This window comes from Bos taurus, chromosome 4, assembly GCF_002263795.3.
Source record: "Bos taurus isolate L1 Dominette 01449 registration number 42190680 breed Hereford chromosome 4, ARS-UCD2.0, whole genome shotgun sequence".
NCBI classification, from domain to species: Eukaryota; Metazoa; Chordata; class Mammalia; order Artiodactyla; family Bovidae; genus Bos; species Bos taurus.
This window is the reverse complement of record NC_037331.1, coordinates 116,233,752-116,257,163: the sequence shown is the minus strand read 5'-3', so window position 1 is coordinate 116,257,163 and position 23,412 is coordinate 116,233,752. Positions and strand designations below refer to the sequence as shown.

Below are 23,412 nucleotides of genomic sequence, written 5' to 3'. Positions count from 1 at the left end.
GGTTTCTGGCTGTAAACACGTGCCAAAGCTTATTAAATTACACACCACAAAGGTGTGCAGTGGGTTGTACGTCCTTTAGGTCAATAAAGCTGTTCAAAAACACCATCAGAGTTATATGCATACAATCCATGCCTTTCCAGCTAGATTTTTATGATAATTCCCTTTATTTCGCCCCTTCTGACATCTTCATTTCCCCGTCTCTTTACCTCGTACCTACAAGAACTCATAAGCTGCCTCTATCATAAGAAAATGATACACTGGTTTTTTCTAACACTAGCACCAACAGCACCTGGAAACGGGCTGGCTTTCTACGTGTCATAATAAAAAACGCTTAAGAAAAATGGATCTCATCAAGGGAGAAGATACACTGAGGCTACAGACAGCCTCTCTGCAGTTCAGCAGCTTCTCTGATGAGTAACCCTTTGTTCTAAACTCCATCAGAGTGAACTCAACCTCCACTCCCCGGCTGGGTCCTTTTCCAGGGGAAGTTGCTGTTTGACATACTGACAGCAACCACACTTCAGAGGCTGGAAGGCTTCTGTTTGTCTTTTGCCCTGGAGCCGGGTTCTGCCCTCTGTGGTGCATCCCGACTCAGCAGGGTGAGCTGGGAGGCTGCAATTTCCCTAGCCCTCCTAGCAGGGAGAAAGAAATAGCTCTGCTTTCCTCCTATGTTAATACTTCTGCTTGAACGTGAGGATGTGACTTCAGTGAAGTGCCTCTCTCGTCCTTCTTTCACAGGTTAACCCTGCCAGCTACCAACTGGCACTTGCCATCTGCCTCTAGAAGGATGGAGTCACAAGCTGCTGTGACCTCTGACTTTCAATACCAAACGAAAAATGTACAAAAAGGGTACGAAAATTAGGGGTCTATTTATCACACATATGAATGCTAATTTTCCAGTTTCTTAAATCACCCCTAAGATTTTTAGCACACGCAGGTCATACTCAATAGCAGACCTGAATGGAATCTCAAAGTAACATGTATTGTTTTTATTTATAGCAAAATCATTCCAATATTTTCACTCTATAATATGGAAATTTGCATGTAAATAGCATGGCAGCCCACTCCAGTGTTTTTGCCTAGAGAATCTCATGGACAGGAGAGCCTGGCGGGCTACACTCCATGCGGTCACAAAGAGTCAGACTCGACGGAGCAACTTAGCACAGCCACAAATAACAAACCCTGCAATGCATCTGCAGAGTTGGTGAGCTGTTCCACAGAAAGAAAAGGTAAAAATACCTTCAGTTCAGTTCAGTTGCTCAGTCATGTCTGACTCTTTGCAACCCCATGGACTGCAGCATGGAAGGGTTCCCTGTCCATCACCAGCTCCCAGAGCTTGCTCAAACTCATGTCCATCGAGTTGGTGATGCCATCCTCTGTCGTCCCCTTCTCCTCCTGCCTTTAATCTTTCCCAGTATCAGGATCTTTTCTAAAGAGTCAGTTCTTCCTATCAGGTGGCCAAAGGATTGGAGCTTCAGCTTCAGTATCAGTCCTTCCAGTGAATATTTAGGACTGATTTCCTTTAGGATCGACTGGTTGGATCTCCTTGCAGTCCAAGGGATCCTCAAGAGTTTTCTCCAACACCACAATTCAAAAGCATCAATTCTTTGGCACTCAGCTTTCTTTATGGTCCAACTTTCACATCCTTACATGACTACTGGAAAAACCATAGATTTGACTAGATGGACCTTTGTTGTCAAAGTAATGTCTCTGCTTTTTAATATGCTGTCTAGGTTGTTCATAGCTTTTCTTCCAAGGAGCAAGCATCTTTTAGTTTCATGGCTCCAGTTACTATCTGCAGTGATTTTGGAGCCCCCCAAAATAAAATCTGTCACTGTTTCCATTGTTTCCCCATCTATTTGCCATGAAGTTATGGGACCAGATGCCAAGATCTTAGTTTTCTGAATATTTTTTTCACTCTCCTCTTTCACTTTCATCAGGAGGCTCTTTAGTTCTTTTTCACTTTCTGCCATAATGGTGGTGTCATCTGCATATCTGAGGTTATTGGTATTTCTCCTGGCAATCTTGATTCCAGCTTGTGCTTCATCTATCCTGGAATTTCACATGATGTACTCTGCATATAAGTTAAATAAACAGGGTGACAATATACAGCCTTGACATATTCCTTTCCTGATTTGGAACCAGTCCATTGTTTCATGTCCAGTTCTAACTGTTGCTTCTTGACCTGCATACAGATTTCTCAGGAGGTAGGTCAGGTGGTCTGGTATTCCCAACTCTTTAAGAATTTTCCACAGTTTGTTGTGATCCACACGGTCAAAGGCTTTGGCATAGTCAATGAAGCAGAAGTAGATGTTTTTCTGGAACTCTCTTGCTTTTTCAATGATCTAATGGGTGTTGGCAAATTGATCTTGGTTTGATCTACTTTGCTCACCTAAATATATATAAATATAGGAAGAATTGTCTCCAAGCGTTATTCACTGGACACTCAGAAACGAAAATGCATTAACTTCTATTTACTACTAACTAATTTACTATTTGAAGTAATGCCTGGGCCTCAGCTCAGTGAGTCTCCACTTCCTTAGGCCACCTCATTCAGATGTGTCCCTACCTGGTCCCAGGTCGGCTCAGTCACCCCTGCTCCCCAGTTCCCCCAGTAGACACCTGCCTCACTAGTCAGAAGGGAGCAGTCTTGTCTGCATGCGTCCTTAGTCGCTCAGTCATATCCAACTCTCCTGTGACTCCATGGACTGTACCCCACCAGACTCTGCTACCCAAGGGATTTCCCAAGTGAGAATCCTGGAGTGGGTCTCCATTCCCTTCTCCCAGAGACTTCCCCACCCAGGGATCGAGCCTGCGTCTCCTGTGTTGCAGGCAGGTTCTTTCCTCACTGAGCCCCCTGGGAAGCCCTGGTGTTTGCATAAGTTTCCGTAAAGGTCCGTGGTTCCAGGCCTCGGATCATGCTGTCTTCTCTGCTTGGACTCCATTGGTCTATATGGGAATTTTTTCTTTACTTATTTTAAGCATCTGGTTGAAATATCTCCTCTCTGTGGTCTTCCTCCAAGCTCCCTGCTTCCAAATCACACAAACTGTCCTGTTTGCCTGTTTCAAGGGTATTTTATCCCTGCCTCTCTCTGGCACATCTCACTCTCTGTGTTCTTATGCTAAATTTCTGAATTCGCCCTGTAGAGCTGACATGATACCTCCATACCTAGAAACAGTCAAGGAACTGAAATGTGTATCCGACTAATTAACAGGTAACTAGGTATTAGCTAACTTTTACAGGAATCAAGTTTGGGCATCTTATAGGCAGGAGAAGTTTGTTGTTTGTAGGTGAGGTCCTCAAATAAGAATTGAATTGTAGTGAAGGAACAGATGATGCTATTAACCAGTTCAACAAAAAAGGAAAAAAAAAAATTCAATGTTAAAAAGAAATTCGATGCTTTACTGCCTGCTCAGTTGAAGACTTTATTTTTAAAATCTTTGCAGGACTTTCCTGGTGGTTCCATGGTTAAGAATTTGCCTTCTAATTCAGAGGACGTGTGTTCAGTCCCTGGTCAGGGAATTAAGATCCCACACGCCCAGGGGCAACTAAGTCTGTATGGAGCAGCTACCAAGCCCACATGCCCCAGCTGGAGAGACGCCTGCGTGCAAGGAAGGGCCCCACATGCCTCGAGCAAGAGCCAGTGTAGCAGCCCACATACCCCAGCTGGAGAGAAGCCTGCGTGCAAGGAAGGGCCCCACATGCCGTGAGCAAGAGCCAGTGCAGCAGCCCACATACCCCAGCTGGAGAGAAGCCTGCGTGCAAGGAAGGGCCCCACATGCCGCGAGCAAGAGCCAGCGAAGCAGCCCACATGCCCCAAGTGGAGAGATGCCTGCATGCAAGGAAGGGTCCCACATGCCTCGAGCAATAGCCAGCGCAGCCAAGAATAAATCAAGTATTTAAAAGTAAAATCTCTGCAAAGACAAGGACTCGTGATCTAAAAGGATGCTCCTTTCAATGTGTCTTTATCTCCCCTCTCATCATTCCTGTAGCTCAAAACAGAAGAGGATACTCAAGCATAGAAAGAAATCCACCAACATTTGCCCCCAAAAGGCTTAGGTTAAATGGTTAGGGCTTTTCCTGCATCCTTTTCCTAACTAATAAACACAGAGTAGAAACACTACTTCCTAAAGCAAAGGGCTACCTTAAATTGAACAGTGAACACAGAACAATGCAGGGATAATGTTTTTGGATAAAGGCCAATAGCCAAACTACCTAATAATGTTAATAATTCTAAAGAAGGGCCAGGCAAGAACGAAAACAACAGAGAAAAGGAATCTTTTCTGGTGTTTTCAGATCATATGGTAATGTTAATATCAGCATTATGGCTGAAGTTCATGCTAACTGATTAAAAATAGACTTGATGAATTCCTAGGTGACTCATACTAAATCACAGATTTTTATGTAGACAAAAATTGGAGTAAGCTAGTTCCATCCATCCATCCATTCACTCATCCATTGATCCACCCATCCATTGACCCATTCTTCCTTCCTTCCTTCCATTCAAGGATACTCAGTCAGTACACCCACCCTCAGCCTATGAGCTGTAGTTAAAGATTAAACAAGAGGTTGTGTGCACAGGAGGGAAAAAGAGAAACTAGCACTTGTTAATGAGACAGCTCCCAAGGTCGCTCATGATGTAGGTGATCTCATGAATTTCTCACAGAATCTTATAGGATTTTTCCAGTGGTCATGTATGGATGTGAGAGTTGGACTGTGAAGAAGGCTGAGTGCTGAAGAATTGATGCTTTTGAACTGTGGTGTTAGAGAAGACTCTTGAGAGTCCCTTGGACTGCAAGGAGATCCAACCAGTCCATTCTGAAGGAGATCAGCCCTGGGATTTATTTGGAAGGAATGATGCTAAAGCTGAAACTCTAGAACTTTGGCCACCTCATGCAAAGAGTTGACTCATTGGAAAAGACTCTGATGCTGGGAGGGATTGGGGGCAGGAGGAGAAGGGGACAACAGAGGATGAGATGGCTGGATGGCATCACTGACTCGATGGACATGAGTCTGAGTGAACTCTGGGAGTTGGTGATGGACAGGGAGGCCTGGCGTGCTGTGATTGACGGGGTCACAAAGAGTCGTACACGACTGAGCGACTGAACTGAACTGAATCTGATTACATTTTACCAATAAGGCAACTGAGGGAAAGTGTTTAAGGAACCCTTCAATTTACCGTAAATAAGTCCATTTGCCTCTTAAAGTGGGTTCTTCTACGTACTCATTGTCAAGGATAATTATTAGTCTTCATTAAAATGCTGGTAATCATGTTTACATGGTGACACTTTAAAATCTTACAAGTATTGTGTGTATCTCTGGTGGCTCAGATGGTAGAGAATCTGCCTGCAATGCAGGAGACTTGGGTTCAAACCCTGGGTCTGGAAGATCCCCTGGAGAAGGGAATAGCTACCCGTTCCAGCATTCTAGCCTGGAGAATTCCACAGAGAGAAGAGCCTGGTGGGCTACAGTCCATTGGGTCACAAAGAGTTGGACACGACTGAGAGACTAGCACTAACAGATGTGTATCTCATACACTCGTCTTTACATTCAGTAACTTGCCTCAGATGTGTGCAGAAAATACCATCAACGGTCAGAGCAGAGTCTCCACCCAGCAAATTACTGCCTAAAAATGAAACATCAACAGACTCTCCAGTCCCCAAGATTGTTTGCTGGGTTTCTCTGCAACCATATCATTTGCTTTTGGTTATTAACTATCAAACAAATTATCTGACAATTGACATCTTATACATGAACTCCTCCATTGCAAGTATTCAGCATACTTCATTTCAAAAACATCTGAAAATAGGAACTTTCTAGATTCCTACATGAGCACGAGGCAGTGTAGGCTTCTTAAAGATTTCATTGGTTAGGAATAGTTCTTTGAACGACCATCCCATGAAAAAACTATCTGATGCTTTTTTCCTTCACAAAGTAACAGCTCTTTCCAGGACACAAGGTGAATGTGTGGGCTTTTTAGAGCTTTGGGGGAAAAAAATGGTCCTATTTATCCTAGTTCCATTCCTTTGGACTATCAGAAAGGTCCACCTACCTGTTTAATCAATAGCAAATGCAAAGAATCTGTTCTGGTTCACTAGGCGTAGGGAGAAAAGTCTTTAAAGAAAACCAACACCTCAGCTGAGTTCCTGAGCACATTTGCAGAAGAAATGACCCAGTATGAATTAAGTGTGTACTTAAGCCCTTCTTACACTGGCAATGAATACAAAGGTAGAAAGAATTGCCTGTTTATTATTTCAACATTAACATCTGATTTGCAAAAATACATTCTAACCCAGGAATCCATCACCTTTTGAGAAGGAAGAGTTGTGATATATTTCTTTGAAATCGTGACATTACGGGATTCACTGATGCTTCTATCAACTCTATCTGCCTCCCATGGGAATTCCAGCCGCCTTCACCTGGAGGAGTAGGCAGAGGTGTGACATTGTAACTGCCTGGAGACTCCCAGGGGCCACGCCAGGATTTCAGGCAGCACGGCTCCACAGACCTCCTGCTCCAGCCAGCATTAATAGGTGAGAGAAAGCCTGCTTTGCATTGATTTTGCAAGTTCAGGAAAGAGAAGGTCTTTTTCCTGCCCTCCATTCTTTATCCCTCAATATCAATCAGATATGCATTTTAGCTTCAGGATCATAAAATGTTTATTAACTTCCAGCTTTTAATGTTCACGAATAAAGAGCCAAATTAATAATTTTTGAGTGTTGGTTAACAAGAAGCAAAGAACTTTCTATAAAGGGACAGGATTGGAGGCCAATAAAGAGCCGTGATTGGGTCCACCTGATGTCTAAATGCCTGACTGCACAACCTCACCAGTGAGTGGAAGCCTAGAGACTCTGAGAAGTACAACTGCTCAAGCGTGTTCTAGCTTGCTTTCCTTCAAGAGCTGAGAGCAGTTGCTCTGGTCTGCAAGGAAGAGACACACTAAAATAAAAGGCAGGCCACAAAGAGAAATTCAAATACAGGGAGAGTCTCATAGGTCTCAACCCAGAGATACATGAAAGGGGGGAGGGGGAAGTGGCTGAGGGAAGCTTGTGTCGTGACATCACTTACTCCACACTCTTGGGGGGCCAGGAGGTATTGGGCGGGACAAGAAGTTTGTTTGGGTTTTTCCATAATATCTCATAGAAAACAAACTTTTTGGCCAAACCAATCGTATTTTCCTTCTTCAACACGTCTGCAACCCTAGGACCTCCGCTGTGACCTGGAGCAAAAATCCCATTGGGATGAGTGCAGTCAGCCTCCCTCAAACAAGTGAGGGTGTCCTGGACATCACTAACTGAGCACCCACCATATTCTAGTACTTTCAAAGATGCTGTATCATGCTCAGTTGCTCAGTTGTGTCCAATTCTGGGACCCATGGACTGTAGCCTGCCAGGCTCCTCTGTCCATAGGATTTCCCAGGCAAGAATACTGGGGTGAGTTGCCATTTTCTCCTCCAGGGGATCTTTCTGACCCAGGGATTGAACCCATGTCTCCTGCATCTATTTGCATTGGAAGGTGGATTCTTTACCACTGAGCCACCTGGGAAGCTCCATAGATACTGTTTGTGTGTGTGTATATATATATATTATCTAATTTAATCTTCACCCCAAAACATTTAGAGTATAAATAATATTACCAGCTTCACGTTACACTGGAGGAAATTTGGGTTCAGAGAGCTCAACACCTGCCTCCTTTCACCCAGAGAGGTGATGGGAGAATCTGGATTCAAGTTCTGATTTGTCTGCAATGCTGTTGCCTTTTCAACTAGATTACCCAGGTGGGTTGGTGGATTGGTTAGTTTTTGGAGGAGAAGGAATTGCTACCCTGTCTGACTTCCTCTTTGGATGACCAGCTTTAAAATAGTCTTTCTGATTTCCTAACAACCTGAAGAAAATGGTTTGGAGGTAGAATCACAGGACATTAGACGATCTACGGACACCTGGTCTAACCTCATCCCATCACAGACAAGACGCAAAGGTTCACAGAACGGAAAGGGCTTCCCCTATTAAACGCAGCTCCCGGGGGCAAAGACACAATTAGATTCCAAGGACTCAGACAATTTTTTCCCTGAGATCTGAAGAAAGCTTGACTGAGAGTCAGACACGGAGCTGACCGGGCGCAGGAAGACTCAAATCACGACCCGGGAGCTGCTCCGAACAGTCCAGGGGAAGAGCCAAACGTTAGCGGGGGCTTTAAATTGCTCTTCACATTTGTGCCATGACTTAGGCAATATCCCGCTGTGGTTTGTTTGCTTCTTTTTTTTTTTTTTGGCCACATGCTTACAGGATCTTAGTTCCTGGATCAGGGTTCAAACCTGGGTACCGAGCAGTCAAAGTGCAGAGTAGTAACCACTGGACTGCCAGGGAGGTCCCCATATTCTCTTATTGAAATGCATAGATGTGGGATTGCATATTTAAATGCATTAATGTTAGCTGAACATCAGTATAAATGCTTTGGGCTTTCAGAGTATCTATGGGTATAGGTGTGGGAGTGTGTGTGCTTATTAGACATCTTTTTGTCCCAAAGAAATGTGGACAGATGAATGAAATGTTTACCCCGCAAACTCAACTACCTTTAAATGTGCAAAAGATAGCAGTAGGGCTCTTCTGTCTAGTTCTGAACGCATCAGCCAAGTTTTTAAGACTGGAAAATTGCACTAACAACATCAGATTTAGATACCCCGAAGCCACAATCCACTATTTCTTTTTCTCTCACCTCTACTGGATTATAAATTAATTAAAGCAAGAACTGTGTCTTCTTAATTTTTGTATCCCTAACACTGTCTTAGACCTCAGTGACAAGAAAGACAAGCCTGGATTTGAGAGAAAGTATATTATTTTCGCTGGTTTTATTTCTTTGAAACTAGAGTTCACTGCTCTTAGGACTGAAAATATCCCATCAGGGAATTAAAAATTCAGATGGCCATTAGATGCTTTGTCCACACTGAGGATATTCAAAGTCTTCAGCCTGAAACGCCACTTTGGGGGATTGAAGGCCTTCGTAAGTTTCACTGTACCACTTCCAACTCATCCTCTCTTGAAATGAACAGAATATTAGGAACCACCCGAACCACAATACAAACTGTAGTGCTTTCACCTTGAGAAATAACCATTAGGATCTTAGTATACAGAATGTGAGAGCTCGGGAAGGACCTTCACATAATACAATTGTTCTTGATTCTGGTTGCCCATTAGAATGATGGGGAAGGCGATGGCACCCCACTCCAGTACTCTAGCCTGGAAAATCCCATGGATGTAGGGGCCTGGTGGGCTGCAGTCCATGGGGTCGCTAGTCGGACACGACTGAGCGACTTCACTTTCACTTTTCACTTTCCTGCATTGGAGAAGGAAATGGCAACCCACTCCAGTGTTCTTGCCTGGAGAATCCCAGGGACGGGGGAGCCTGGTGGGCTGCCGTCTATGGGGTCACACAGAGTCGGATGCAACTGAATCGCAGCAGCAGCAGCATTAGAATGAGCTGGGGAGCTTGGAAAAAAATATGTTGACATCAGAGGCTCCACCTGCAGTGACTCTGAGTTAATTGGAGTAGGGCAGAGCCTGGGCATAGTTGAAAAAAAAAAGCTTTCTGGGAGATTATCTTCTACTACCCAGACAGAGAATCATGCTAATTTGATCTACACTCTTCTTCGCAGTTTTACAGGTGAGAAAACCAATACTCAGGGAGGTAAAATGACCCTTTTGGACAAAACCCTGGGAAAGACGGGCTTGCGGCAGAATCCCTGCACCCTGCCCACTGCTCTAGGAGACGGCAGGGCCTCTCGGGAGCGTGGCTATGCCACAGTGCTCGGGGAGGGCCTGTTTGCTGTCACTGTCGGCAGTAATAGAGAGTCCACGGGGACAAAACAAACAACCTGTTTTGCCTCCTCGGGTGAACTGGACCAGCTTTTCTGGTGCACAGATGTCTGTCATTAAACATGTCATGTCATTAAGCATCACATGCCTTCGGTTGGCATTCGATAACTGGATTCACAGATTTTCTGTGAAAACAAACCATCACTTGGCCACGGCATGCATGCAGTCTAAACAGCAGGGCCATTTAAAGCAGCCATTCCCAAAGTGTTCTATTTCTGACTACTGCAGGTGGACCAGGCCTGGGTTTGTTGAAATAACCCAACCCCCCTCTTATTTCCCCTTGCTACCAATACCCAGTCAGCCCTAAAGGAAACCAACCCTGAATATTCATTGGAAGGACTGACGCTAAAGCTGAAGCTCCAATATTTCGGCCACTAGATGCGAAGAGCCGACTCACTGGAAAAGATCCTGATGCTGGGAAAGACTGAGGGCAGGAGGAGAAGGGGAAGACAGAGGATGAGATGGTTGGATGGCATCCCTGACTCCACGGACATGAGTTTGAGCAAGCTCCAGGAGATAGTGAAGGACAGGAAAGCCTGGCGTGTTGCCGTCCACGGGGTCCCATAGAGTTGGACACGACTTAGTGACTGAACGACCACCACCAATAACAAAATATAAAATTACAGAAGTAATCATGAGTAGACTGCCATTGATCCTGACTGCAGACTACCAGGACACATCCCCTTCAAAATTGCCAGGATCCTCGGAGGAGTTTTCACTGGACTATGTGGTGGCACTGGGCTGGGGGAGATGGGAGAGGGTTCATCCAGCCCACCTTGAGATGCTGGCAAATTGGAGGAAACTGGACAATTAGCCTTGCCGTTTGCCTGTGATGCTACAAGGCTGCTCACCATTCAGGGTCTTCTCCATCCATTCTCTGAAACTGTTTTCGAATCTATCTCTGATTTTTAAAAATTTTATTAACAATAGGCTGAGCTATTAGCATAAAATGACCAAGAAAAGGGGGATGAATAATTCAGAATTGAGACTACAGAGTAATTACATCACCCATTTAAATTCCCATCTCTAAATAATGAAGGAAGTTCTCAGATTATTTAGAATGTGCTTCCTCGTCTGCACTGTGCCGTTGGCTCGTGAAACCCTGGATGTCTTTTTACATCGATCCGAGGCCTCCTTCCAGCGAAGAGGGCCAAGGTACTGCCGTTAGTTCGTGAGTCTGTGTGCATCAGATGGCGCTAAGGGGCCCCCTTCCAGATGCAGCTTCCTGAGGGGTTCATCTGAAGCTCTGGGGTGTCAGACACAATGTTTCTAGATCACTGGAGGTGTTAATAGCTAAAATGAAACTGTCTGTGAAAGAGGAAAGGACACTCCACCATGAACCTTTCTGAGAAACAATCCAGACAGATACTGGGTGAATCGGGGGCAGAGAGTAACCTGTCTTCCATGTGCTGAGATTAACTCCCAGGGCTGGATGGAACCACTCCCTCTTCAGATGGGAAATGAAGGGCCTTAAGCACTTTTGCCCAAGATCAAGAGACTAATCCCAGAAAACCTTCAGCCCAGGGCTATGCAGGGACCATATAGTGCTTCTCTAGTTTCATCACTGAAATATTTTCAACACGCTCTTCTTTGCTCAGATGAAATACCTACACACACGTATGCATGCACATACATACATTACATATTACACATAGTCTTCTGTTTGAGGAGGAATTGTTTTGGCTCCACCCAGGTGAATGTAGATTCTGGCTTAAGAAGTAATTTCACAACTCCTGGCAAACTCACATTATCTGTTCATTCCAAGTTCAGATAGAGAGATATCCTGACTTGCTAAGTGATTGGCTAAGCACATCTATCACATCAGGCCCTTCCCCAGTGACTCAGAGCATCACACAGGACGGAGAGCAGTTCACCTACAGTCCGAGAGGCATTCCACGCATGACTCCCTGTTGCTTATTCATCTAAGGAAGTGGTTTCTATCAGGGCACCCGTACACACTCAAAAATCAGAGTCAAATAACGTCAGGCAAGGTGGAAACTCACCCACATTTTCTGCATTTCGTATTAAGGACTGAAAATCACCTTCAGGGTCATGTGTTCCTTCCCAGGTGCTAAACACTTGAGGGTTTTGACTGATTGCTGGAAGGCATGGACATTCCCCACCTCCCGGAATCCCACCTTAACTACTCAGGAAGGAATACTTGTTGCTCTGAATCCAGATTCTGACAACCGAAAAAGAGCCATGATCACCACAGATGCTTTGTCCTTCCATGAGGAGGGGCAAAAGCTGAAATTCCAGGAGCCGGCTGTTATGAGGCTGGCTTGACACCAATTCCCTCGTGACAGAGGATTATGGTAACCATCTACAGTCCATATCTCATGTTTGAAGCTTGGTGATTACAATTGCCTTTGACTTTCTAATGCTTTAATAGCGCCACACAAAGCTTGAACATTCTTTGGCTTTTTCCCTTCTAATCACCCAGGGCTTCTGATAAATTCTATAGCTGGGAAGAAAACACACAGAGACCTCACTTCCACAGGATTTTATCTGTTAGCCATCACTTTCGACACTCTTCCCAGAGGCTAAGACCAGAACACGCCGGCTGATACGTGGGGGCGGGGGCAGTAAATATACTCCGCCATCAGGCAGCAGCCCAGATTCTAGACTGCCGTTTCTAGAAAACTTTTGCTGGGAGTAAACACCCCAAGCTGAACTGACTGCTGATTGCATCTGCTGCGGATTAGCTAAAATTAAATTTGGAACCTTGGGCAAGACATCAAGCACGCACAGTGGAATCCCCCCACGTGAGCTTTGGAAGATAATGCGAATACCGCACAGCACCCCCCCCCCCCCCCGAGCAGCTTAGCTTTTTAATTTTCCTTTCAGGAATTAAACTCCCTCTCCCCTCCAGTAAGTTGATTTGTGTCCTTTTACTCACCCTCCAAAACTGCTTTAATCTGCTCACTCTGGGCAGTCTGGACATGCTCATCTCTGTGTGTCGCCGGACGGAGGTGCATCGGCCAGGAAGACGGAGGGACTCCCTGGGCTGACGTGAAGCGGAGTGAGGGCTGATGCCCGGGGAGTCTGGCAACCAGAGACACTCCTTGGCTTTTAATACCGCTTTCCAACAACCACAGAGTCCTCCGCTCAGCACAAAGCAACCAATAGCTGCACAGGACAGTCTCAGCCTCTGAGGATCACAGCGGAGTGGAGAGACCCCTCAACCGGCCGATGGGGGGCAGAGGGAAGACCTGGGTGTTGGCAGATACCCCAGAGCAGCCTTCCCTGGCGCAGAACAGGAGGTGTTCTTCCCATGGCCCTATTTTCTGCTTCTTACTTCACCTGGGCTAAATCAGAGATCACATTCTGCTCTGGGAAAGCCAGACACTAATGATCGTCTCAGCTCAAAATGTTCAGCCTGCCTGAGGCAGAGGGTCCCCATGCTGACCCCGCTGGCCCTGCCTTCTTGTTCTGGGTTCTGACCAGGGGCAGGTGCAGAATACGGGCCCTAATTCCTGATAAAGGGTAAATGCTGATGCTAGGTTGGCTCCATCTACTCAGGGAAAGAGAGATTTGGTCCTTATCCACTCGATCGTATGCAGAGAGAACAGGTATTTCAGAGCTGTACTAAGTGGTGTTCTGGATATGGAAGAATGTATCTACAGAAGTCCCCCACCCCCACATCTCAGGGCCCCCAGCAGAGAGGAGCCATAGGCAGAGGGACAGACCCAGAGTTCATTGTGCTCACTTCTACTCCCGTCCTGTAACAGATTCATCCCAGACATGTTCTGTGTATGCCAGCTCCATGCTGGGCACTCCTGTGTGAGCACACAGAAGCCAGCTCTGTGACTGGGATGTTTGCTGTCAGTCTGGTGTTGTAGCAATTTAATGACCTGCCATTCTCTCCTGAACAGACCAGCCCACCTCTGAGACCAAGAGCTTCTCAGGGGCAGAGGCTGGACCAGGGTCTCTTAGCGTTCTACCCAGCACCCAGCTCAGCGTGGGGACCCTGAGAACAGTCAGTGATGGAGGCAAGGAGGAGGTGGGGCCAGGGAGGAATGTACATCAGGGAGCCCCAAGACTGTCTGGGCTGCACTCAGGTGTTCCCATCATCAACCTGGAAGAGAGACTTCTCCGAGGTGATTCTACCCTTACAGAAATTTAGCCTGAAGGACTGAACACTATTAGATAATTCATACCCAGATGCCTTTTCCAAGGTGAGGAGCCTCATCTGAACAGTGACTTCCACTCCCCACCACCACCTCTTGTCTTTCATTATCAGGTAGGACACAGTGAACTCATTTCTGGGGGATTCTCTTGTTATAGGAAATCAGTACTGTGAAACTAACACATTTAGAGGGTGGTTTAGAGCCTGGGATAAAAGGAATGAGCCAAATATCTCGAGAAAATCAGCTTCACTAAACCACAAAGAGCAAGGGAAGGGAGGAGGAAGAAGAGAGAAGAGTGAGGAAGGCCAGGAGGAATCGGAGACTGGGGATTCCAGTGGGCAGATGGAATCATGCTCACACAGGGCATAAGCGTCTGTGCTGGAGAAGTGAATTCCACCACTGGGAGCATCGGTCTTTAGACCAGCCTCACCTTGACCCCAAAGAGCAACTGCCAGGAAGAACACCATCTCTGGACTCAAGATAAGTGCCCAAGGGCACAGAAGGAAAGAGCAGTGAGGAAGGAAGATTCTGGAGACAGAGGAATCGAATAGGAAGCCTGCTTCCAAGATAACACCATTAGACCAGGCTGTAAGGGCAGGAGAACGAGAGGAATGGCTGCATCTGTGCTCTTCCTCTTCATCCCTCAGCTGCTGGATGAGGACCTATCCTCACGGAGAGGCAGCACTGGGTTGGTAATATGGGAAATATGCTGGATCAGACAGCACCGGGAGACATGGGTTGAAACCTCCTTGTCATCACAGAGTACCAGGAGTGGCTCCTTTCTGGAAGCTGCCTGAAGATTCATCTCTCCTTTATACATCATACGATGATCCACTGTGTGGATAGTGCTGGTTGCTGAATATTTTTGGCTCAGCATCCCTGGGCACACATCACAGGATCATTCCTGGTCCCTTTTGATAGGCGGGAAGCATGTGACGGGTCTGGTCGGTGAGCTCTGGAAAGAAGCAACGTGCCACTTCCACATCAGGCCTGACTCTGCCAGTGCAAAACACTCTCACTCTGATATGGCGATCGGCGAGGAGGTGAGACCTGCGACAGACATGGCTCTTCTTCCTTGAGCCTTGGAGCTCCGGGGTGTGTTTGTTACTGAAGCGTAACCTAGCCTACACTGACTGTGATGACTTGTCAATCATTGCCTTAGTTTGTCTTCTCCCAAAGCAATCAGCAATTACCCCAGAATGAAACTGTCAAGGTTTTGATGTGTGGTGCTACTCTGCAGTTTTTAAAGTCAGAAGATCAGGTTGTTCATGCTTCTGAACCCAGGCAGGATCACCCCTCAACAGCCAGACTGAGAGCCACGAGGCCGACCCCAGAGATCAGGATCAGACACTCCATGAATGAGCCACCCCTCAAGAAAAGGATGTGATAATGCCACCTGCAGCAACATGGATGGTCATAGCGAGCGAAGTAAGTCAGAGAAGGACAAACACCTTAAGACATCACTTACATGTGGGATCTAAGAAAAAGATACAAATGAGTGACTCACAAAATAGAAAGGAACTCACAGTCACAGACAACACACTTACAGTTACCAAGCGGGAAGGGAGGAGGGATAAATTAGGGGTTTGGGATTAACAGATATATACTGCTGCTGCTGCTGCTAAGTTGCTTCAGTTGTGTCCAACTCTGTGCGACCCCATAGACGGCAGCCCACCAGGCTCCCCCGTCCCTGGGATTCTCCAGGCAAGAACACTGGAGTGGGTTGCCATTTCCTTCTCCAGTGCATGAAAGTGAAAAGTGAAAGTGAAGTCGCTCAGTCGTGTCCGACTCCTAGCGACCCCATGGACTGCAGCCCACCAGGCTCCTCCGCCCATTTGGGATTTTCCAGGCAAGAGTACTGGAGTGGGGTGCCATCGCCTTCTCCGAGACTAGTGTATATAAAGTAGAAAATCAACGAGGACTTACTGTATGGCACAGGGAACTATAGGAGGAGGAAAGGGCACCCACTCCAGTGTTCTCGCCTGGAGAATCCCGAGCACAGAGGAGCCTGGTGGGCTGCCGTCCACAGGGTCGCACAGAGTCGGACATGACTGAAGCGGCTTAGCGTGCATGCGCAGGGAACTATACTCAGTACCTTGTAATAATCTATAAAGAAAAAAATTTGAAAAAGGACACACACACATATATTTGTTGTTTAGTTCCTAAGTCGTGTCCGACTCTTTGGCGACCCCACTGACTGTAGCTTGCCAGGCTCCTCTAACCACAGGATTTCCCTGGCAAGAATATTGGAGTGGGTAGCCATTCCCTTCTCCAGGGATCTTTCCAACCCAGGTATTGAACTCATGTCTCCTGCATTAGCAGGTGGATTCTTTACCACTGAGTTACCAGGAAAGCTTTTATATATATATATATACCACTTTATTGTATACCTGAAACTAACACAATACTTTAAATGAACCATACTTCAATGAAAATAAAAATTAAAAAAATAAAATGGAGAGGCACGATTTAAGTCCACATACAGAAGTAAGGGATCCAAGTGAGGGCTTATAAGCTAATAGTCTAGCACCTTCACTGGAAAAGACCCTGATGCTGGGAAAGATTGAAGGCAGGAGGAGAAGGGGACGACAGAGGATGACATGGTTGGATGGCATCACCGACTTGATGGCCCGAGTGCTGCAGTCCACGGGGCTGCAAAGAGCTGGACACAACTGAGTGACTGAACTGGTAGCACCTTCTACCCTGAACATATTTGTAAACAAAGCTGTACGTTGTCCGCCACTTGTGTCCAGGAGAAGCCTCATGCGGTGAGCTTGGCATCTTCCCCGCCGTTGGATGGAGGGAGAGAGGGCTCAGGACACTAACTTTCAGCTGTCACTGATGGGTCAGTGATATTTAGGTCATTCATATTCGAGACTCTGATGTTTCACTCAAAACCAACACTGGGAAATTCCTGGCCCCAGAGCAGGCGAGGGCAAAGAGTTACCGTTGGGATGTAGAGGGGTGGGGAGACTTTGAATGCCTCTCAAATTATACCCAGTCACCACCGTCTGGACAGCAGTATCCTCTTCCTATTTGAAGTGCAGTAGGACATTATTTCGGGGAAGGCAATGGCACCCCACTCCAGTACTCTTGCCTGGAAAATCCCATGGACGGAGGAGCCTGGTGGGCTGCAGTCCATGGGGTCGCTAAGAGTTGGACTCAACTGGTCGACTTCACTTTCACTTTTCAGTTTCATGCATTGGAGAAGGAAATGGCAACCCACTCCAATGTTCTTGCCTGGAGAATCCCAGGGACGGGGGAGCCTGGTGGGCTGCCGTCTATGGGGTCGCACAGAGTCGGACATGACTGAAGTGACTTAGCAGCAGCAGCAGCAAGACATTATTTTAATTGGAGAAAAAAAAAACCGAGATAAAGAAGTGGTCATAATCTTATGAGTGTAAAGATTTTACTGGAATTTGAAAGCTCTCACAAGCCATTTTCAAGGACTGTGGCCTGTATTTGGGAGTCGAAATGCATCGGGTCTGTACGTCATTTATATATCATGTCAATATGGAAACCGAGCAAGTTAATACATTCAGGGCTCTTCAACATTCCATTTAAGTCATAAGTTAAGCAACACAGAGAGCTACAGGAACTGATACTGCTGACAAAATGATTCCAAGCCAGCGGACGTGACTTCTAGTATTTCCCCTTTAAAAAGTCTTTGAAGTAAGACCTGTGGGCTAAGCACTGAGAAAAGCTGATTAATATTTAATTCCTGGCTGATAAAAATAACGTGAGCTTGAGTTTATATGATTTTGGAAACCTAGGTATGATGGATCTATAACCCTGGAAACAGACCATGGAGAACCTTCCCATCAGAAGAACTTTAAGTCACTGGAAAATCTGGGGAAGAAAACATAGGTCTCATTCTTCACCATATAAAGCTTTACAAAATGATATTCTGCCATGGTTATCATATATTTTTCAAGTCATTTGTAGTTTTGTGATCCGGGTGACTTCTAAGAAAAGTATATAGAACTCACATATTTTGTTAATAAGCCATATTTTCAAAAGTACCTTGGACTTCCCTGCATTTCTACAAAGAAAGGGTTTTTCAATGTTTTAAATCAGAATCGGCTTGTGGGATTCCAAGTCTCTGTGACATTGCAGGCAAACCAGGAATTGCAACGTCATTTTTAGCTTAAATGTTCTCAAATATAACATGAATAATTTATTGATTTTTAAATAAGTGAGTCTATCTTCACTTAAATTTTCACCTTATTAAAATGGTCTAAAGTGAATAGGCTCAAAGCGATCACAAAATACTGTGCAATACTGCTGAATGAGAGATGACACGGAAGATAAACAACTAAGAATGTTGTTTCACATTTTCAAAAGATGTACGTGACATAAAATCAGGTCGGCTTCCCAGGGAAAGCCAGTGATTACTAGTATGTGTAAGACACAATAAGCCCTACAACCAAACTAGGGTTTTGATTTTGGGGGGAAAAGGAGGTGACAGCTGTGACTGATTCTGGTTTGATGGGCGAGGGAGCTGGAGGTCATGGATAACAAAAGCTGTATAGTCTCCCCTGAGTTATAGATAATTATGATTACTTATTATTTGATTTTCAGAACAATCATGAAGTAATCACTTTTATTCAGAATGACTGGATTTTAGGTAGCCAAGAATTTCCCTCCAGAATATCAACACCCAGATCTATGGCGTCCAATCCAATGTAAATAACCATCTCAAGACACACAGTGTCGAATCTGACTCCACTGGCCACTTAAATATTCTTCACTCAAGCTTTACATGAACACACGGCACTACCATCTTGAACCTTCATTTTAGCCTCTCTTTGCTCTGCAGTAATCTACAAATTCAGGTGTGCAAGAATACCCAATCCTTATTTTCTTTATAATATCTGACGTTCTGTCCAACAGAATGAGAGGCAGCTCAGTCTTGCTCACCACTAGGGATCCCCCAGGACTGGTGCAGGTCTGCGGGTTTCTGCAGTGCTAAAGCCCAGGGAGGGGCCTTCAGGCCATTTGTCACGGGTTACAGGATGTTATGTCTTTCTGCATCATTCCTTTAAGTGTGGTAATCCTGCTGCTTTGGGGCTGCCGGGGGACACAGAACACTTTGGAGGGGCTATGCGCCAAGCAGCCCAGGACTCGGTCTCCAAAAGGGCACCATCAAGCCTTCCCCTCGGGGTCATGCCGCTTCCCTTGGGCTCCATCTTGAATCAACACACAGACGCTGCTCCAGGCAGTCATGCCAACTTCTCTTTTTGGTCTGGGGCGATTTCTTCTCATACTGCTTCCAAAGGCTCTCCAACCTCCCAGCCCAGAGTGGGACCCTTAGACATAAACTGAAAAGGGCTGTCACAGAATGAGACAGGGGTCTTTTCATGGCATCAGTATTTACAATAGCCAAGAAACAGACACAACCTAAATGTCCATCGACAGATAAATGGGTAAAGAAGACGTCGTACATAATATAATAGAATACTACTTCACCAAAAAAAGAATAGAATTTGGTTATTTGCAGACATGTGGACGGACCTAGAGACTGTCATACAGAATGAAGTAAGTCAGAAAGAGAAAGACCAATGTGTTATTATACAACACATATATGTGGAATCTGAAAAACATTGTATAGATAATCTTATTTACAAAGCAGAAATAGAGACACAGATGTAGACATCAATCACATGGGTTTCAAGGAGGAAAATGGGGGTGGGATGAACTGGGAGACTGAGATTGACTATATTGAGTATATACACACTAGTGTGTATTAAATAGACAGCAGGGAACTCTGCCCAATGCTCTGTGGTGACAAAGAGGGAATATATGTATTTGTGTGTGGCTGCTTCACTTTGATTTACAGCAGAAACTAACCCAACATTGAAAGAAACTATACTCCAATAATTTGTTTACTTGTGGAATTCTATATGAATGTTAGCTATACCTTGCAGGACAGAGTCATAGCTGATGACTTCCTTCTCATCTACAGAGACCTGTGGTTGAGGCCCTGCCTTTAGAAGTGCACTGAAACGGAGGCTTTACCTAGAGTCAGTGTCTTCCGGAGAGTTCTTTCTGTAAGTAGCCCTGACTTCCTAAAACTACAACATGTCCGCGAGGGATGGGTAGAAAAAGTCCATTTGTTGTACTTTCCTGCCTTCCTGTGGCTTTTGGCTTTGTGGTCAGAGACTGAAGAGGTGAGCCAAAGAAAACAATAATATGATGATGGTCAGCATGAAAGCACTTTAAAAGGGGCGTGGGGATCCTTGAGGCCTCGGGTATTTCAGAGTTTGCTCAACAACGACTTCTTTGCTTCCTGATCAAACGGTGAAGGTTAACCTCCGGGCAGCAATTGCAGGATGTTGTCTCTGCAAAGGTTTTGTCTCCAAATTGGCAGTGACCTTTTGTTCTTCAAAGCTCATTGACCAGAAGTGTGCAAATTCTCCCTTCTGTGGGCATGAAGTCTCACTAAGACTTGAAATTGACTCTCACGGTCTGGGCGTGCTCACCTCTTGGTGTTCTGGGAGGGGCCCTGGCTGGTCAGAGGGCTGGATGCTCGGATGCAGGCGGTGTGGTTCCCTAGAAAGAGCCCCGGACGGGGAGTCAGGGCCTTGGTGTTCCTGCCTCAGCTCTCACAGTTATGATTACGGTGTGTTTACCTTTCCTCTCTGAGCCTCATTTTTCTTTACTGCCAAAGATACTACTTTCTGTGTGTCGGTGTGTTATTCCAGGCACTACAGATACTTTGCAGAGTACTTGAGCACCATTGCCATCACCACCTTGGCTGGCAAGGCAGGCAAGTTTGGGTAAGGGAAGAGCTCTTCATTTCCAAGTGTTGGTCTCTCAGTCGTGTCTGGCTCTTAGTGACCCCATGGACTGTAGCCCGCCAGGCTCTTCTGTCCGTGGAATTCTCCAGGCAAGAATACTGGAGCGGGTAGCCACGCCCTTCTCCAAGGGATCTCCCAGACCCAGGGATCAAATTCGGATGTCCTGCATTGCAGACAGATTCTTTACCGTCTGAGCCATCAGGGAAGCACTTCTCTTTAAAACCAATCTCAATTATTCATACCAGAGATGATTCTTTAAAAAATATAAACAGAGACTTCCTTGGTGATCCAGTGGTTAAGGCTTGGCTTTCCAATGCAGGGGGTGCAAGTTCGATCCCCGGTCGGGGAACTAAGATCCCACATGCAGCAGGGTATGGCCAAAAAGTTCCAAGAAACAAATGTCCCCCTTTCTAGGGAAAATCATCAGCAAATTCACCCAGTGACTCCAAACCATGCTCACTCGGGGGCAGGGTCCTTGGTAAGGGTTTGGACACATCTGCAAACACCCTTCAGCTCTAGTCCCACTCCAGCTTTCCTTAGCATCCCTTCATCCTTTTTTTCCTTTATCACCACTTCCGGTTTTTAAAACTACATGGGGCCTCTCTGGTGGTCCAATGGGTAAGGATCCTCCTGCCAATCCTGGGGACACAGGTTTGATCCCTGGTCCAGGAAGATCCCACATGGGGTGGGGTGACTAAGCCCACACGCCATTAACTATTGAGCCTGTGCTCTTGAGCTGGGGGGCCGCAACCACTGAAGCCCACGTGCCCAGGGCCCATGCTCTGCAAGGAGAGGCGCCACTGCAATGAGAGGCCCTCGCACCTCAGTGCAGAGCAGCGCCACGCTCACCGCAACTAGAGAAAGTCTGCCCGCAGCAAGGAAGACCCAACACTGCCAAAAATCAATCAATCAGTCTTAAAAAAACCCCAAAACACTATATAGGCATTCTGGCTTTCCTCCTTGCCTTTCTCTGAAGCCTGGATTGAAGACAGCATATCACTTTAACTCCCATTGCTTAAGCTTCCTTTCTCACCATGTCTCACTGTTGAAGATAATACTGAAGACACTTTCCTTACACGGCATGATTGCTCTGCATCATTCACTACCTTATCCTATAAGCAAGACGTCCATTTCTATACATCTACAGCCAGCTTCCTCTATTTCGTACGTATTTATCTCTGGGAAATGCTCAAAGGAACTTTATCCTCTACTGAACACAGTGAATGTTTCCCATGTCACACTGAACGGGTCCCCAGATGGAAGGAAGCATGTCCCTGAGACTCTCTTCCGTGGCTGGTGAGGTCTCCTCTGCACCCTGCCTGCACCACTGTTTACAGCGCTGCCTGGTAACCAGCACGCCAGGCAAGCAGACAGGAAGTATGTGTAGAGGAGTCCCAGTTGATCGGAGAGTACCAGACAAAGGTTTGAAATTCACAGAGTCAGATTAGAGCAGTGTTTCTCAAATATCTATGATCTTTGTCATCCTTTACATGGTGATCCTGTATGCACACCTGTGAAAATGTGCACGCGCACACACACACACAAACAAAACTTTCACTAAATATACTTATCTTTTCCATTTACTTCTATTTTTTTTTTTGAAAACACCACACTCCCTGCCCATATATATGGAGATTCTGAGTCAGTGAATGTGAGGTGATCCATAGAACTCTACACTTTTCACTTATTTCCTGAAAATGCAGTTGGTTTCCAGAAAGTCTTTCGCTGGTAGCACTGAATTAAAACTTACATTTTCACTCAATTCACTTGGTGAGGGCAGATTTCTAAGACGGAACTCTGCCATATATTCCTGAAATGTCAATTAACTTCATCTTATTCCATGGAAATCAAATACATATTTCCCTCTTAGCTCAGCTGGTAAAGAATCCACCTGCAATGCAGGAGACCACGGTTTGATTCTTGTGTTGGGAAAATCCGCTGGAGAAAGGATGGCTACCCACTCCAGTATTCTTGGGCTTCCCTTGTGGCTCAGCTGGTAAAGAATCCACCTGCAATGCGGGAGACCTGGGTTCCATCCCTGGCTTGGGAAGATTTCCTAGAGAAGGGAAAGGCTACCCACTCCAGTATTCTGGCCTGGAGAATTCCATGGCCTGAATAGTCCATGGGGTTGCAAAGAGTCGGACACGACTGAGTGACCTTCACTTTCACTTTCACTTTTCAGCTAGGGACTGTCCATGGACCATGTCCCATGTTGGTCAGAAAGAGGGCGAGGCAAAAACTTGTGATGAGATAAAAATCAGCCACAACTATGAGCTAATGACCTGACAGTGAATATGGTGTGTATTTGGCTTCTGTTGCTGTAACCAGTTGCCACAAACTTAGTGGTTTAAAGCTGAACTCACTTATCATCAGGTAGTTCTGTAGGGCAGAAGCCCAGCACAGTGTGGCTAGATTCTCTGCTTAGAGTCTGACAAGATGGAAACCTGATTCAAAGAGCTGACTCCCTGGAAAGGACCGTGACGCTGGGAAAGACTGAGGGCAGGAGGAGAAGGGGACGACAGAGGATGAGACGGGTGGATGGCATCACCGACTCAAAGGACATGAGCTTGAGTGAGCTCTGGGAGTTGCTGATGCACAGGGAGGCCTGG

General features: G+C 45.9%; 1 protein-coding gene across 4 annotated transcripts in view; it reads right to left on the bottom strand.

The window, feature by feature from the left end:
• Positions 1-23,412, bottom strand: part of DPP6 (dipeptidyl peptidase like 6) — a 1,065,758-nt gene that overhangs the window by 642,455 nt on the left and 399,891 nt on the right. Inside the window, exon 1 of one of the 4 annotated variants that reach the window (XM_059885393.1) lies at positions 12,773-13,049. Within the exon in view, the coding sequence (XP_059741376.1) occupies positions 12,773-12,823 (51 nt within the window). The 5' untranslated portion in view covers positions 12,824-13,049. 4 annotated transcript variants of the gene reach the window in all.